This window comes from Podarcis raffonei, chromosome 15, assembly GCF_027172205.1.
Source record: "Podarcis raffonei isolate rPodRaf1 chromosome 15, rPodRaf1.pri, whole genome shotgun sequence".
Lineage (NCBI taxonomy): Eukaryota > Metazoa > Chordata > Lepidosauria > Squamata > Lacertidae > Podarcis > Podarcis raffonei.
The window spans coordinates 24467790-24482881 of NC_070616.1; the positions used below are offsets into that span (position 1 = coordinate 24467790).

Genomic DNA, 15092 nt, shown 5'->3' on the forward strand with positions numbered 1-15092 from the left:
TCGCAAAAAAAAGGACTCCAGACAATTATATGAAATATAATTAGTAGTATACTTTTCAGCCATTAAAGGACCCTGGCCCCAAGGGAGCTTTAGCAATAATAAAACATACATTGTCTATGCTTGGGAACTCCCTCCTGAGGGAAGCAAGCTCATCTGTTCCACCATCTCTTTAATGGCCTTTTTGTATGTATATATATTTTTTAAAGAACCCTTTCCTTTTTGGGAAGGCATTTAGACTGCAAACAGCTGGGGTTCCTTTACTGACCTGATTCTAACATTCTCTTGTATTTTCTTACGGTTCTTACCGCTGCTGGATTATGCCAGTTCCTGCCTTCTGTTTTGGGTGCTTTGGCTTGTAAAATTGCAAGCGATAGGTTAAAAAGGTTTAATTTATGGTTTCATTTCTGTTAGCCACCTAACAGAGCTCTTGGTGATGAACGGCAAGATGTACAAATGTTTTACATACCTGAATAAAGTTCTCAGTACGGAAAATCGCTTGCAAATATGTGTATAGTAGGCAAAATTGCATACCAGAATGCACACATTAAGACGAATGGGCACTAAAATGCAGACAGATATTTATGATATTGGGGGGGGGGGGGTCACGATCTGATGCAGAAATGTGGCCAACTGAATTTGAAATTAGAAAAAGGGGAAAGGAAAAGAAAGTTGACCTATTTGTCCTTACACTTCATGCATGTTCATTTGTTTGCCTCCTGTAGTGTTTTATGAACTCAATCCTGCAGTGTCTGAGCAACACCAAAGAGCTCCGAGATTACTGTTTGCAGAACCAGTACGTCCATGACCTGAACAACAAAAGCCGCATGCAGATGGCCCTCATGGCTGGTAAGGACCATGACATTTCACACACAGGGCGAGCAGCCTTACACCAATTAGGCCCTTGGTCCGTTCGGCTCCATATTGTCAACACTGACTGGCAGCTGCTCTCTCCCCAGAGGTTTCAAACCAGGGTCTTTGCCGGGGGAAGATTTGACTTTAAGGCCCCCCCCCCCGAGAAGGGTGGGTTGGTTCTTGAGGCAGAAGGAAAATCAGTGCTTCCTCCGCAGCTGAACAAAAAGAGAAGCAAGCCTCAAAACGATACAGAAATACAACAATAAGGAACTCTGATGAAACCCTAAATGGCTTTTCTGAGTTTCAGTTTTACCCTCTTCGTTTTTCTGTCTCCTCTGCAGCAGGAGATAAACTCCAGTCATGTGTGGTGGACTTGATGAGTCTCCTGAATGCATTTCCTGCCTACCCAGGAGTGCCAAAATGGGGGTGGACAGCCAGGCATCTGACGGGGGGGGGGGGCATCTTTCGCTAATGTGAGATCTCCATCTGAGACCCAGGAGAGCTGCTACCAGCCGGAGTAGACAATAGTGAGCTCAGTGGGACCAATAGTTGGACCTCTGTTTATCTATGGGCTCCTCCCAGATGACCTATTCACTGGCCAGTCATCTTGATTTGCTTGCACAAAGCTTACACAGAGGTTAGACTATATCCTGACATATTACGCATTCATTCTAATTTGTTTTCGGGATTACGGGCGGTATATTGCGATGAGCCTTTGTCCCACATTCATCCTGATTTGTTTGTAGGGTTTTATGCATCTTCCCATGAGTCATTTGTTCATCTCGCACTTTCCCCTCTCACCTTCCAAACAGCAGTCTGATCCTTTTTTTTGCAAAGTGAATTTGTTAGACTTGAGCGAGAGAGAGAGAGAGAGAGAGAGAGAGAGAGGCCATTTTAATCCACTTTAATTGTGCAAACCTAAATTTCCAGCGTGCACGTGATTCTCTTCCACGAAATAGTCCGGAGGCAGCCTAAATATAATCATTTATAATATATTGCATTTATATCCCAACCTTTTTCTCCAATGAGCTCCCTCCCCCTCGCTCTCCGTTTAATTCCCACAGCCATCCTGCGAGGTAGGCTGGGCTGAGAGAGGCAGCCCAAGGTCACCCAATCAATTTCATGGTCAAGTGGGGATTTGAACCCTGCTCTCCCAGCCCTCTAACCACTACATCACACTGTCTCTCCATATCATTGCAACTAGAGTACTGCACAACCTGGGAACCACTTATCCATATTATATGACCTCTTGGGTTTGTTTTTTTTCCAGTTCACCACCTGCCTCTGTTTTCACTCTCCCAGCTGGAATTGTCCATCCAATTTTGGCATAGGGAAATTGTTGTTGGCATAGTTGTTCAGAATAGACTTTAGGATTTTGTGAAATAGATTCCATGGCAAAGCCATTGCCCTTCTCTGACAAGCCTAACCTTCAAGTATTTTCTCTCTTTCTGCCCCCTACCTCCCCAATCGCCCTCTCCCCTCCACTCTCCAGAGTTTGCCAAGCTCATCCAGGCATTGTGGACGTCATCCCCCAATGAATCCGTGAGTCCTTCTGAATTCAAGACACAGATTCAAAGATACGCGCCCCGCTTTGTGGGTTACAAGTAAGAAATGTTACCACCTGCTCATTTCCAATGGGCAAAATTATTTGTTGGGTTGCAGGGGGTTGGCTAATTAGTGGTCTCCAGATGTAGCCCTCTGGTCCTTTTTATTGTGCATTCGTGATGCTTTGTGCACGCGATGGTATCAGGGTAGTTATACGTAATCCCACGTTCAATACTGTCTGCGCCTGCAAAAGGTTTTCGAGCGGCTATCCTGGTTCATTTTCAATTGGTGATTGTCCCATTACTTCTGGCTGAAATCCTGGGACCTACCACAAATGTTCCTACTTTTTATTGTGCTGTAGAGCAGGACCACCCTTTCAAGTGGCAATAACGCACAAGCATTGGGGAAACCATAAAATAATAAAGCGGAATGGTGTGCAGACGTTCCAGTATAAATTGACCGCTAATGCAGTATTAATGTGTCAGTGGCATGTTGCAGAATACACCTGCAAAAAAACCCAACCTCAGATATGCCTTTAGCTTGCACCAAGCTTTGGGCTCCTTTATACCCACCCACCCAAAATAACCTGGTGCAGAGTTAGAGTGAGATTCATTTACCGTAGTAGGAATTGCTTCAATGCAGACATAGCTAGTGTCAGCTGATGTGAAAGGCAGCGGGTGGATCTTTGCAAGGTAGGATCACAAGCTTAGGAACCATGGCATTTAACCCTGCCTGCACCATCCAGTTCTTCCTGCAAAAGGCCTCTGTTTGCCCTGAATTTGGTCTCAGAAGCTGGCTAGGAAGCTGACTAGCCAAGTGGGACTTAGGTTTCCAGCTCTCATGATCCTGTCTGGAAGACCTTACCTGCAGCTCTGATGGGGATTAGTTAACGCTTACCTTTCTCTTCTTGCAGCCAGCAAGATGCACAGGAGTTCCTGCGGTTTCTCCTTGATGGGCTCCACAGTGAGGTGAACCGAGTGCTGGTGCGGCCCAAAGGCAACCAAGACAACCTAGACCATCTCACGTGAGTCGCAGTAGAGTGTGAACTGGGAAGAGCAGGCAGAGAAGGGGGGTGGGCATTGGATTGCGGGTGGCGCTGGCTCCTAAAATGAATTATATTATTAGGGAAAGTTGCTTGCAGAAATGTATATGTTGATCAAAACTGCATGGAAAGGGGCTTTTAAAAGAAAATAAAAGCTGCCAACTGATGTGGAAAATGTGGCTTCAGATTGGAAAAATGAGAAATTGTAACTAGGAAATGGTGCCTGGCTTTGCTTTGCTTTTTCTCCATCGCAATCCCTTTTTTCATTTTGTGTCGTGCCTGTTAGATAGTAAGCTTGAAGGCAGGGAATGTCTTATTATGGACACTTGTGAAGTGCTCTGGGAGCAGTTGGCTGTTTGTTTGTTTTTGCCAAAGAGCAGGATAAAATTATACTTTAAGATACAGTGGTACCTCGGGTTACAGACGCATCAGATTACAGACTCCACTAACCCAGAAATAGTACCTCGGCTTAAGAACTTTGCTTCAGGATGAGAACAGAAATCGCGCGGCTGCAGCGCGGCTGCAGCAGGAGGCCCCATTAACTAAAGTGGTACCTCAGGTTAAGAACAGTTACATGTTAAGAACAGACCTCCGGAACAAATTAAGTTCTTAACCAGAGGTACCACTGTACACAGTTGCCCCCACACCTCCTAAATGTATATTTACACCAGTCCTGTAGCGTAGGGTAGGGTGAGAGTGACTAGCCCAAGGTTCCCCCATGAGCTTTAGGGATTTAAGCTTCCCCAGTTGTAATCCAGCACTCTTCACACCCCTGCAGTCTCTCATGTGAGTTCCCTTTGACCCTGGAAGAGCCTTGGATAGACTTTTTCTATCTCCTTTTTTGCAGCGATGATGAAAAGGGCAGGCAGATGTGGATGAAATACCTGGCAAGAGAAGACAGCCGGATTGGGGGTAAGTCTTTGCCAGGAGAGCGGGGCAGGGGGGAACCTGTGGCCCTCCAGCAGCAGCTCCCAGCATCTGAAGGGCCAAAAGTTTCCCCACCTGTGACTTAAAGTGCAGCCCATGAGACTCCAGAACCATTACAGGATGAACTGGGAGTTAGGAGAAGGCATCAGGATCCCAGGTACGGGTGGTGGTGATTTCAGCTCAGAATTCTGAATGAGACAGGTGCCTTGTCCTGACATTCCATGACTCAGCACATTCCCCACAGCATCAAGCATTGCACTAACTGTGTGATTTCAGTTAACATTTTTAATTATTTTTAGATCTTACACCACATCTTTGCACCATGCGTTCAAAGCAGCGTCCTACCACTTTAAGCAGTCTTGGCTTCCCCAGAGAATCCTGGGAACTGTAGTTTTTTGAGGGTTCTGAGCATTGTTAAAGGTAAAGGGACCCCTGACCATTAGGTCCAGTCATGACCGACTCTGGAGTTGCGGCGCTCATCTCGCTTTATTGGCCGAGGGAGCCGGCGTACATCTTCCGGGTCATGTGGCCAGCATGACTAAGCCGCTTCTGGTGAACCAGAGCAGCGCACGGAAACACCGTTTACCTTCCCGCCAGAGCGGTACCTATTTATCTACTTGCACTTTGACGTGCTTTCGAACTGCTAGGTTGGCAGGAACAGGGACCGAGCAACGGGAGCTCACCCCGTCGCGGGGATTCGAACCGCCGACCTTCTGATCGGCAAGTCCTAGGCTCTGTGGTTTAACCCACAGCGCCACCCACCTCCCTCTGAGCATTGTTAGGAGACTGCTAATCTGCTTGCAGAGCTATAATTCCAGAGTTGCCCAGGGGGAGAGGTCGATGGTTAAACAATTCTGGGAATTGTAGCTCTCTGGGGCAGAAATTGGTCTCCTAACAACTCTTGGTACCATTAACGAATGGTGCTGCTTTAAATGTCTGGTGCAGATGTGGCCTTAGATAGCAGGCCACAGGAGATGGCATGTAAGTAGCAGGGGGTGGGGAGTTAACCCTTTCACCTTCACTGCAGTCGATAAATTTACCTGCCCTTCTTCCATTCCAATGAAGCTGATCTTAGCCTAAGAGGAAAGCTTCATTTGTGCCAATTTTTTTAAAAATGATCTCACAACCATCACCCTCACTCGCTTTCTCACACACACACACATTTGCTATTTAAATGCTAAAAGTGAGATAGGTTAACTGTACTCAGCATCTAGTTTGTCCCTTAAGAGGCCCTTTCAAGTACAGTTTTGCGCAAAATTGAGCCTTGATGTGGTTATTTAAAATTTGCACACAGAGAACAAAGGCTGGCTTACGGTTTCATCTTGATCCGTAGTGATTTGGCTTAGTGGGGCTGTTTTATCAGAGCAGCTTGAGAAGGCCTTGGATTTCAAAGCTTGTATAGAAAGATAAGGTGACCTGATTCAGGCCCAGGAGTTGAGAAGGCTTTGATGGTCCATCATAGAGCCCAGAAGGCTTTCTGAGTCATTACAGCTAACTGGGGAGGCTGGATCAAAACCTCAGCCGTTAAGAGGCAGGTGGGAGAAGCCTCTCCCCAGGCTGGCATCTGAAGTGCAAAATGGAACTCCATAAATTTGGATTCCACCTGCCTAGAAAGCCACAAATTAGCTGCCAGGTGGATCCAAGATAATGTTTCTGCCTGAGGCTAGGACTAGATAGTGCCTCTACCAGGCTGGCAGTTAAATCTTACTTTGGAACTGGCAACAGGATGTGGAGCTCTACCGCTCCCAGAAGGCAGCAGGTTAGCTTGGCAGGCAGGTGGGCAGAACAGGCCCTGTGACACACACAACTCTCCCTAGCCCTTTGCATCTGCCACCTGAGGCAATGGCCTCACTCTGTCACGTGACTAGCAAGATTCCACCCAGAGGCCAACACAGAATACCAGTCCTCTGCTGTGAGTAAGGCAGATGGGTTGGTAGAGATGCCAATAATAATAATAATAATAATAATAATAATAATAATAATAATAATAATAATTTTTATTTATACCCAGCCCTCCCCAGCCGAGGCCAGGCTCAGGGCGGCTAACAAGCAATAATAAAAACAATTTGAATGCATACAACTTAAAAACAAGATTAAAATACAACATTAAAATATTGAAACATTAAAATGCAGCCTCATCACAGGAGGAGAAAGGAAAAAGAAAGAGGGGGGGGGGGGAAATCAAATTGGCTCCAAGCCAAAGGCCAGGTGGAACAACTCTGTCTTACAAGCCCTGCGGAAAGAAATCAGATCCTGCAGGGCCCTGGTCTCATGTGACAGAGCGTTCCACCAGGCCGTAGCCAGTGTTGAAAAGGCCCTGGCTCTGGTTGAAGCTAATCTAACTTCCGTAGGGCCCGGGACTACTAGGGTGTTGCTATTTATGGACCTTAAGGTCCTCCATGGGGCATACAGGGAGAGGCGGTCCCGTAGGACGGTCCTGCCAAGTGTCACGCAGAATGGAATTCTGGGACAGGTGTAGCATTCAGGCTACCAGTTGCCAGGTCTTGTTTGGGAAAGAGGTTGAGTGTTTGGATAGCCTTCGCTGCTTGGTCCAGCCAACAACTGTGAACCATCCCTCCCTTGCATGTCCCCACTCTTCATTTTCCCCAACTTTTTGCCTCTTCAGATCTCTTTGTTGGGCAGCTCAAGAGTTCTCTGACGTGCAGTGAGTGTGGCTACTGCTCAACAGCCTTCGATCCCTTCTGGGACCTGTCACTACCCATTGCTAAGGTAACCATGTGCTCTCCATTACTTCCTGGCCACCTTGGTCCTGTTTTGTCTCCCACACCCTTCCTGATCACCGGCACGCCAGCTCTGGTGGAACGCTCTTAACTCCCACCTCTTTGGTGTGTCTTCCTCTTTCTGCAGAAGAGCTACGGGGAGGTGAACTTGATTGACTGCATGTATCTCTTCACCAAGGAGGACATCCTAGACGGAGATGAGAAACCAGTAAGGGATATTCATGTGCCTTTTTGTTGGCATTTCTCCCAATATATGCATTTGCGCAAGCAGTTTACGTGGGTTTGTACATGATTTCCGCTAATATATGCACCTTTGTACACAGTTTTTGGTTGGAGAACTGCATCACAAAAATTCAGAGGAGTGAATTTTGAGCAGCAACTTGGGGGGGGGGTTGTGTTTTTAATTTACTGGCTAAGGAAGCGCAAATTTGGTAGGTTTTCTTTAAAAGGCAAACTGAATGAATCCTGCCACCCACTTCCTACTCCAAGCAAATCCAGCCAGCATTTGCTGCTCTTTATCTCTCCCTTTCTCCTTAGCTCTTGGTGGCTGTTGGTGCCCCCAAACGTTGATAATATTTCCTAGTGGTGCTACTGCACTCCTGTGGACTGGAATGCAGGCAGCTGCCACCTCAAGGGGTAGGAGCCCTGGCCACCAGAAGGGAGAGGAAGAGGAGCTAGCCCAGCCTTATCCCTGTGACACAGCACTTTAATGATATCTTCCCACTAATCGGGATTCCCTTTATTTTCCAGACCTGCTGCCGCTGCAAAGCCAGGACAAAATGCATGAAAAAATTCAGCATCCAGAGGTTCCCAAAGATTTTAGTGTTGCGTATCCTTTGCCTTCCCTGTGGCTGTGTCCTTATTCTAGAGACCATATAGACGGCAAGTGAATCACTGGGGGTGGGGGCAACTGCAATAACATCGCACAGGGGTTTTGTATTGGGCATCGAATTCAGCATCTCAAGATCTCAGCTTTTAATGTTTTGCTTTTAATGTGCAAGATTCTAGCCCTCATGCTAGCCACAAACTATGAGCAAGGAAGTTTGAGCTGGGGTGGTGAAGGGGGATGGAGTTCCAGTGCTGCTTCCTGTATCTTGAAATCCAGTTTGTTGGATGTGTCAAATGAGGGCACCCGGGTTCGAATGCCCAGTTGGCTGGGAGGCTTCTTGTGTGACCTTTGCAAGTCTCTCTCCAGCCCCTTAACCTACCTCTCAGGGTTGTTGTAAGAGGAAGTGAACCTTGTACACCACCTTGAGCAACTTGGAACAAGGGCAGGATAAAAATGTGCCATTAAGTTTTTAAGCGTTCAGAATAACAGGACTGGAATAAATTCAAAAATAAGCAAATGCACTTGATTGGAATAGGCCGTGTAGGTCACAGAATCCAGATTTGTTAGAACTTTTATTTAAAATACAGTAAGACACACACACAGCCCTGATTATGGATGATGGAGTAGCCAATTTTCTGTGGGTAGCAGGTTGCCTCAGCAGAGAGCTTCCAGGGAGCCCAGACCCTTCCCTCCAACAATGAGAAACAGGTCAGACAAGTTGCCCAATAGCCTCCTTTCTTTCCCATAACATATTTGTCCTGTTAGTCCGTCTGCTCTTCTTCCTTAACTTCATATCCCAGACCTGAAGCGTTTCTCTGAAGCAAGGATGCGATCCAGCAAGCTCACCACGTTCGTTAATTTCCCACTCAAGGACTTGGACCTGAGGGAATTTGCATCCCAAAACTGCAGTGAGTGGTTTTTTGTTTTTTCCTTGCAGGAACCAGAATGGGTGGGAGGAGCCTGAGAGGGGCAAGGTGGGCACTGCAGGTGGGAAGGTTGCGTCAACAATAGGACTTCACATTATCAAGTGCAGCTAAATGGAACCTCCATATACAAGGGCAGTCCATCTCCGAGTGCCAGGTGCTGGAGACAAACAAACAAGATAGCCATCACCACCATGCCCTGTGTGAAAGCATCCAAAGGCTTGGCAGCAGTTGTTCAAAGCAGAAGTGTGGACTAGATAGACTTTGGTCCATTCTAGCAAAGCAGTTCTTAGTCCTCTTGTATACACTATAAATCAAATCTTTATTGTTGCGCTAAGTGAGTAGCATTTTATGTACACTATACAGTGGTACCTACGCTTCAGGTTACATATGCTTCAGGTTACAGACTCCACTAACCCAGAAATAGTGCTTCAGGTTAAGAACTTTGCTTCAGGATGAGAACAGAAATTGTGCTCCAGCGGCGCAGCGGCAGCAGGATGCCCCATTAGTTAAAATGGTGCTTCAGGTTAAGAACAGTTTCAGGTTAAGAACGGACCTCCGGAACGAATTAAGTACTTAACACGAGGTACCACTGTAAAATGAAGCTAGTTTGAAACGGGTTTAACAGTCTTGGCTCCCCACTAGCAGCAGATGAAATGATGGGCCGACAGTGAACATTTAACCTCCTGACAGCTGGGTCATTGTTGCTTATTGGGAGGATAAAGGGCATGATAACAGAAAGATCAGCGTGGTGCAAATGCATCGGAAGAGCCAGTCCAGTACTCCTGCCGGTGCATTTGCAATTCTCTGGCCTCCCTGCCACCTGACCCCTCTCCCTCCCAATAACAGCAGTAGCTCACCTGTAGGGAGGTCAGGTCATTGCCATCTCCCCATAACACCATCCACTTCTGCTCCCTGCTGCCACGCAAAAGCATCTGGGCATTATAAATCCATTATGCTGTTGACCTTTTTTAATTTTGCTCAGCTGCCCCAGTGCCACAACCCTGCCTAGAATCCCTTGAAGCCACGAGGATTGAACGGGTTTGCAGCTGGTTTCAATAAGACTGGCAACATCTCATGCAAACACACAGAAACGCAAACACAGCTAGTTTGTCAAGCAATGCTGCGGGCTCCCCGCAGCCACCTCTCATCTGTTCTGGATGTCCAATTGAAAATGCAGGGGTGGCGAAGAGCTAACCCCCTACCAAACTTCTGCAAAAGTGAAATTTCGAGCCAGCATCAAAAGAATTTTGAGAGTAGCAAAAAAGAGGTGATTAAATAAGACTATAGCAAAATTTCACCAGGGTTTGCCTATGTGATTCATGAAGTCCTGATGCCTGTGTTTCTTCCCCTTTGTACACATTGATAAGTAATGTGTAGAGCACAGAACATGAAAGTGACGCCGTGTGTGTAAAATTAATGAATGTTAAAATGATGCAGGATTGAAATGTGATGGTTTTAGTAACAAAGTTAAAAGAATATGCAAAAAAGGATTGTTAATTAGATGAAAATATGATGTTCAATATGTTAAGATTTGTAACTAAGATAAAAACAAAGAGGGAAAGGATTTGCTGAATTAACTATGTGAACTGGAATACAAGAAAGGGAGGTGTGAGGAGGTCAAGAAACGAGTAATTGAAATATAAGAAACGAAAAGAATGAATTATTTTTAATCGTTTTTTTTATTTTCCACATATTCAGTATCTTTTTCTTTTTTTATTCGTATTTTTGTATCTTTTTTCTTTTTCTTTTTCTTTTCTTACATTGTAATTTTCTTTGTTTGTAAAATCTCAATAAATATCTTTTAAAAAAAATGAAAGTGACGCCGTGTGTTCTGTTTTGTTCTCACCTTGCAGATCATGCTATTTACAACCTGTACGCCGTCTCCAATCACAGCGGGACCACGATGGGAGGTCACTACACAGCCTACTGCAAAAACCCTGTGTCCGGAGAGTGGCATGCCTTCAATGACTCACGGTATGTCTAGGACTTCTCTATTGGAAGGGGGCTGCAGCTTTCACATGGGGGCCCGCAGGAGATTAGCAGCACCTGTATCTCAAATCTTAGGTTCTACAAATGCTAGAAACATTCTCTTTTTTAAAAAAAAATGAAAACTGGGAATCAGAGCATTATGGTTCCCTTGCCCCCACCACCGGTGGACATTCATGCTTAGTGGTAGAGCATATGCTTCTTATGCATGCATGCGCAATCTCCAGAAACCCAGAAGTGGCATGAAAAGGGGCACAAAAATGGCAAAAAACTGGTGCAAAAGTAGCATCTAGCAATCCTACAAACCTTTGCAAGTGCAATCCCAGGAGCCTTTGCACCAACCTTTGAGGCCTCTGGAGATGCGATTGTTTGGTGGGCAGATGTTTTTGTTTTTAAAAGGTTTCCCAAGGGTTTCCAGAGGTTTAGAGGGCATTTGCAGGCTTTCTCAATGGTGTTTCACTTAAGCGTGTGGTGCCTCGGAACGTAATCCCCGCATAAACGGGGAGTTGCCCATACTGGAAAACGAGATACTGGACTCGATGTTCCTTGGTCTAGCAGATCCCTCCTTTACGTTCTATTATTATATACATTCCCTGGGGTCCTACCCCAGTGCCAGACCTCAGCCCCCTAACCGCTTTCTCCTCTTTCCCCCTGCAGTGTGACACCGCTCTCCTCAAGCCACGTCCGGAGCAGCGACGCCTACCTGCTTTTCTACGAGCTGGCCAGCCCGTCTTCGCGCATGTAGCTTCCACATGCCCCCCCACCACCACAAACCCTTGAGGAAAAAAGGAAGAGAGCCGAGCACCAGCTCTCTGATGCAAAAAAGAAAAGAAAAAAAGGAGGGAGGGACAGAACCCAGGACAATGGTGACTCCAGGGATTTTTTAAGCCGGGGTGTTTTTTTGTTTTGTTTTTCTTAAAAAAAACCCAAAACCAAACAAAAAAGGGGGAGAAAGAAAGTCCTAATAAAGCATTGACTAAAGCTGCCGACTTTTACGGGAAGGCCTTTCTCCTGCTGCGGGGCTGTCATCGAAGAGTAGCGTGCCCTTCAGCCTCACGGACGCCGGGGAGAGAACGCCGGAAACGGAGGGCCAGGGGCACCCCACAGCTCCATCACTCCCCTAGTGTTGTCAGGGGTGGTTTTTAACGTTTTCCTTTTTTCCCTCTCTTCCTGCCTCTCTGTCTCCCTTTCCCGTGTGTGTGATTCTCTCTTTCATTTCCACCTTTCCCCGCTTTAATAATAAACCGTGAACAGCAGCTCTTGATGGGGCAGAAATCTGTCTGTCCCGTTTTATCCACACAACCCCCACGGCTTGCACCCCTTCGCCGGGTTCAAAAGTGTGATGAGAAGGGATCTCGAGCTCTGGACCTGGGCAACGGAAGGAGGTGCCCCTGTTTTCTCTCCTCCCTGTGGAACGGCGCCACCCGGAGACGGGCATTGCACCTCGGGGAACTGTTTAATTGCACTACGGTTATGGAACCCAGCCTTGGCGTTTCTGCACCCACCCGCCTCCCGGCACCGTATTGTCTACCCTGTTGGAGGTGTGAGGCAAAGGAGGCCGTTCTTCCAAAGCTGTGAACAAAATGACTGGCTAACCACTTGAGATGCCTGCTGCCTGGGACTGTGCACTCATGCCACGCAAGCTCACCGCAGAGGGCAGCTCTGCAGCTCATCGCAAGCCCACACGGGGCACGGGAGTTGGTTTCCTGCTGCAACCAAGGACCTCGAGTGACTCTTCCTTCGCTCCCGGCTCTCGTTTGGAGGGACGCTTCTTGGTTCCATTTTTGTTTTATTTTGAAACGAGCTTTCTTTTCTTCCTAATAAAACCCAGGGGCACTTCCGGCTGGATTTGACGGTCTCCAGCAAAGGGCGATGGGTGGTAGATTCCTACCTATCTGTTCTCACAACAGTGCCTTAAAACCTTCCGGGTGAAACGTGAGGTGTTTTTATGTGGACAAAAAACAAACAAACGCCCTTTTCGAAGGAGCGTGAGGTGTAATGCTTTCTTTGCAGTTCCCCTCCACAAAACGCCCACGTGCAAACACACACGTGTATCCCTCTCTCCTGTCCTGGGTCAGAGTGAGGCCTGTTCAGAAATGCTTTGGGAAGTTAGTGCTGAGTTTCCAGGAATGCGGTTGCTTAAGTTTTTTTGGTTTTCTGAGGTAACAAGCCCCTGGCACAGGCTGCGTGAGGGCAGCAGCTTCTCTTGCCAGCAATGTGTTTCTCACAAGGAGGCAAAGGACTGGATAACAGCCTTTGGTCAGCCGACAGATGTCAATAACCTTATTTAAACTTTTATTTATTATCTCCTCACACACTCTTTCTCTAACACGCACACACACATGCACAGGTGTTTCAACCCATATGATGTACATGAGAGGAACCCAAAGGGGCTTTTTTAACAGCTTCACGACAGGCAGAAATCCAGTGGGGTGTGCTCTTCGTTGTGTCTTGAGTGTTGGACCTGCACTTTATTTTTAGTTTCTCCTATCATGAAGCCTTTAAAGGCAACAAATCTTGGTCAGGAAAGTAAGGAGGCAACCTAACACCCCACCCCACAATATTGAATCAGGCAGACTATTAGATGCCTAACCAGGCATACCGAATGAAATTATTGGCCATGCCAAACCACAAATGGCTTGTAGCATTGAAAATCCCTTTACCCTTCCTTTTTCCTATGAAGTCCTCCCTCAGAATCGCACACAGTCACACCCCACATAACATTCAAAGGGAAGCTCCTTTTTAATTTTTTTTTTAAAAAACAACCTTGTAGCAATTTTCACTCCATTTCAAGATGGCTGACGCTAAGGCCCCAAAGTGGAGAGGGGGCTGGATGGGCAATGCAAGATGTAAATGGTTCGTGTGAGGAGGACTTTCTTGTTGTTTTGTGTGTGCTTTCCCCCCCCCCCCCCCAGTTTGACTTAATGGCTTGTTTACTGTGTAAGCAATGATAGGGGAGGGACTTCCTGTGACTCATAAGGGAGACTTGTACAGAAATAAAAATTGTAGCTTGATGAACACTTCCGTGGATTCTTTATGTTTGTGTACGCGTGGGTGACTCGGGGTGGACGAATCTTGCATACTTGTTCTTTCTGCCTTAGCTTCAGTTCTTTACATTTCATCAGATTTTTTTTAAAGAAATCCACATGTAACTCCATCAGCATTTAAGTGCACATTTCTCCATATACAGTGGTACCTCGGGTTAAGTACTTAATTCGTTCCGGAGGTCCGTACTTAACCTGAAACTGTTCTTAACCTGAAGCACCACTTTAGCTAATGGGGCCTCCTGCTGCTGCCGTGCCACTGGAGCATGATTTCTGTTCTTATCCTGAAGCAAAGTTCTTAACCCGAGGTACTATTTCTGGGTTGGCGGAGTCTGTAACCTGAAGCGTGTGTAACCCGAGGTACCACTGTATATATATATTTAAATGCGGTTTGGAGTTCATACACAAGCAAATTTGGCTCATTTTCCAAGTAAGACGGTAGAACGCATGGCTAAAAGACATTGGGAAGCCTGAGACAGAGAATCTAAATTGCAACCCACCCCCAGTGTTGATAAAAAAATATAGTAAGGTGACTATAATACTATAATAGCTCTCTAAACATGTCACCTAACTATAAGGTAAACACGTGGGGGGGCAGTGTGAGGGGAGCCTCTATCGAACTTGTGTAGGGAGATGTGGATGCTACTCTGGAGTGCAGAGCTAGCACAATCATCCACAGGGCCCTGGGCTCACATGTTTATTGCACACAGAAAAGGCCAAAAATAAATAAATGAGGTCCAAGTTTAGCCTGAAATCTGACCTCCGACGTGGGCTGTCTTGCCTTTCCTTGAGCCAGACCTAGTGGCAATGACCCAGCTGGAGGCTGTATTGAAGCGGCTGCCAACATTTTAAGGCCCATAGACGCAGTGCCCTAGGTGCCACCCTCGTCTGGTCACTTCTCCCTCCCCCTGGTCAGGTCCCTGTTCTAACAGACAAAAAGAGAAACTGTGCATGTACACATTTTGATTTTTCAGGGGGTCTGGGTAAAACTTGGATCCAGCAAAATAAGTCTTGAGCCTTGAAGAAGCTTCCAACTTCCTCCTTTTTTAGTGGAGAAAAAAGTTAACTACCCTCAACACCTGAGAGGGCAGGGTGTGTGGGTGCCAAGGGAAGACTTTGAGGGCGCCACAGCCTCCACGGTCACCACATTGGTGACACCCTATTGTATCGTCTTTGCTAAATGTAGCTTGGCTCACTTCC

General features: G+C 46.6%; 1 protein-coding gene across 2 annotated transcripts in view; it reads left to right on the plus strand.

Annotated features, from left to right (window-relative positions):
- The window catches only part of USP2 (ubiquitin specific peptidase 2), a 77245-nt gene extending 65546 nt beyond the window's left edge, over window positions 1-11699 (plus strand). For both annotated transcript variants that reach the window (XM_053366731.1, XM_053366732.1), the window contains 10 exons: window positions 723-846; window positions 2345-2456; window positions 3311-3421; window positions 4287-4351; window positions 6993-7096; window positions 7235-7315; window positions 7858-7936; window positions 8737-8844; window positions 10716-10836; window positions 11506-11699. In XM_053366731.1, coding sequence (XP_053222706.1) covers window positions 723-846; window positions 2345-2456; window positions 3311-3421; window positions 4287-4351; window positions 6993-7096; window positions 7235-7315; window positions 7858-7936; window positions 8737-8844; window positions 10716-10836; window positions 11506-11593 — 993 coding nt within the window. In that variant the 3' untranslated portion in view covers window positions 11594-11699. The remainder of the gene's footprint in view (window positions 1-722; window positions 847-2344; window positions 2457-3310; window positions 3422-4286; window positions 4352-6992; window positions 7097-7234; window positions 7316-7857; window positions 7937-8736; window positions 8845-10715; window positions 10837-11505) is intronic.
- The last annotated feature ends 3393 nt before the right edge of the window (window positions 11700-15092 follow it).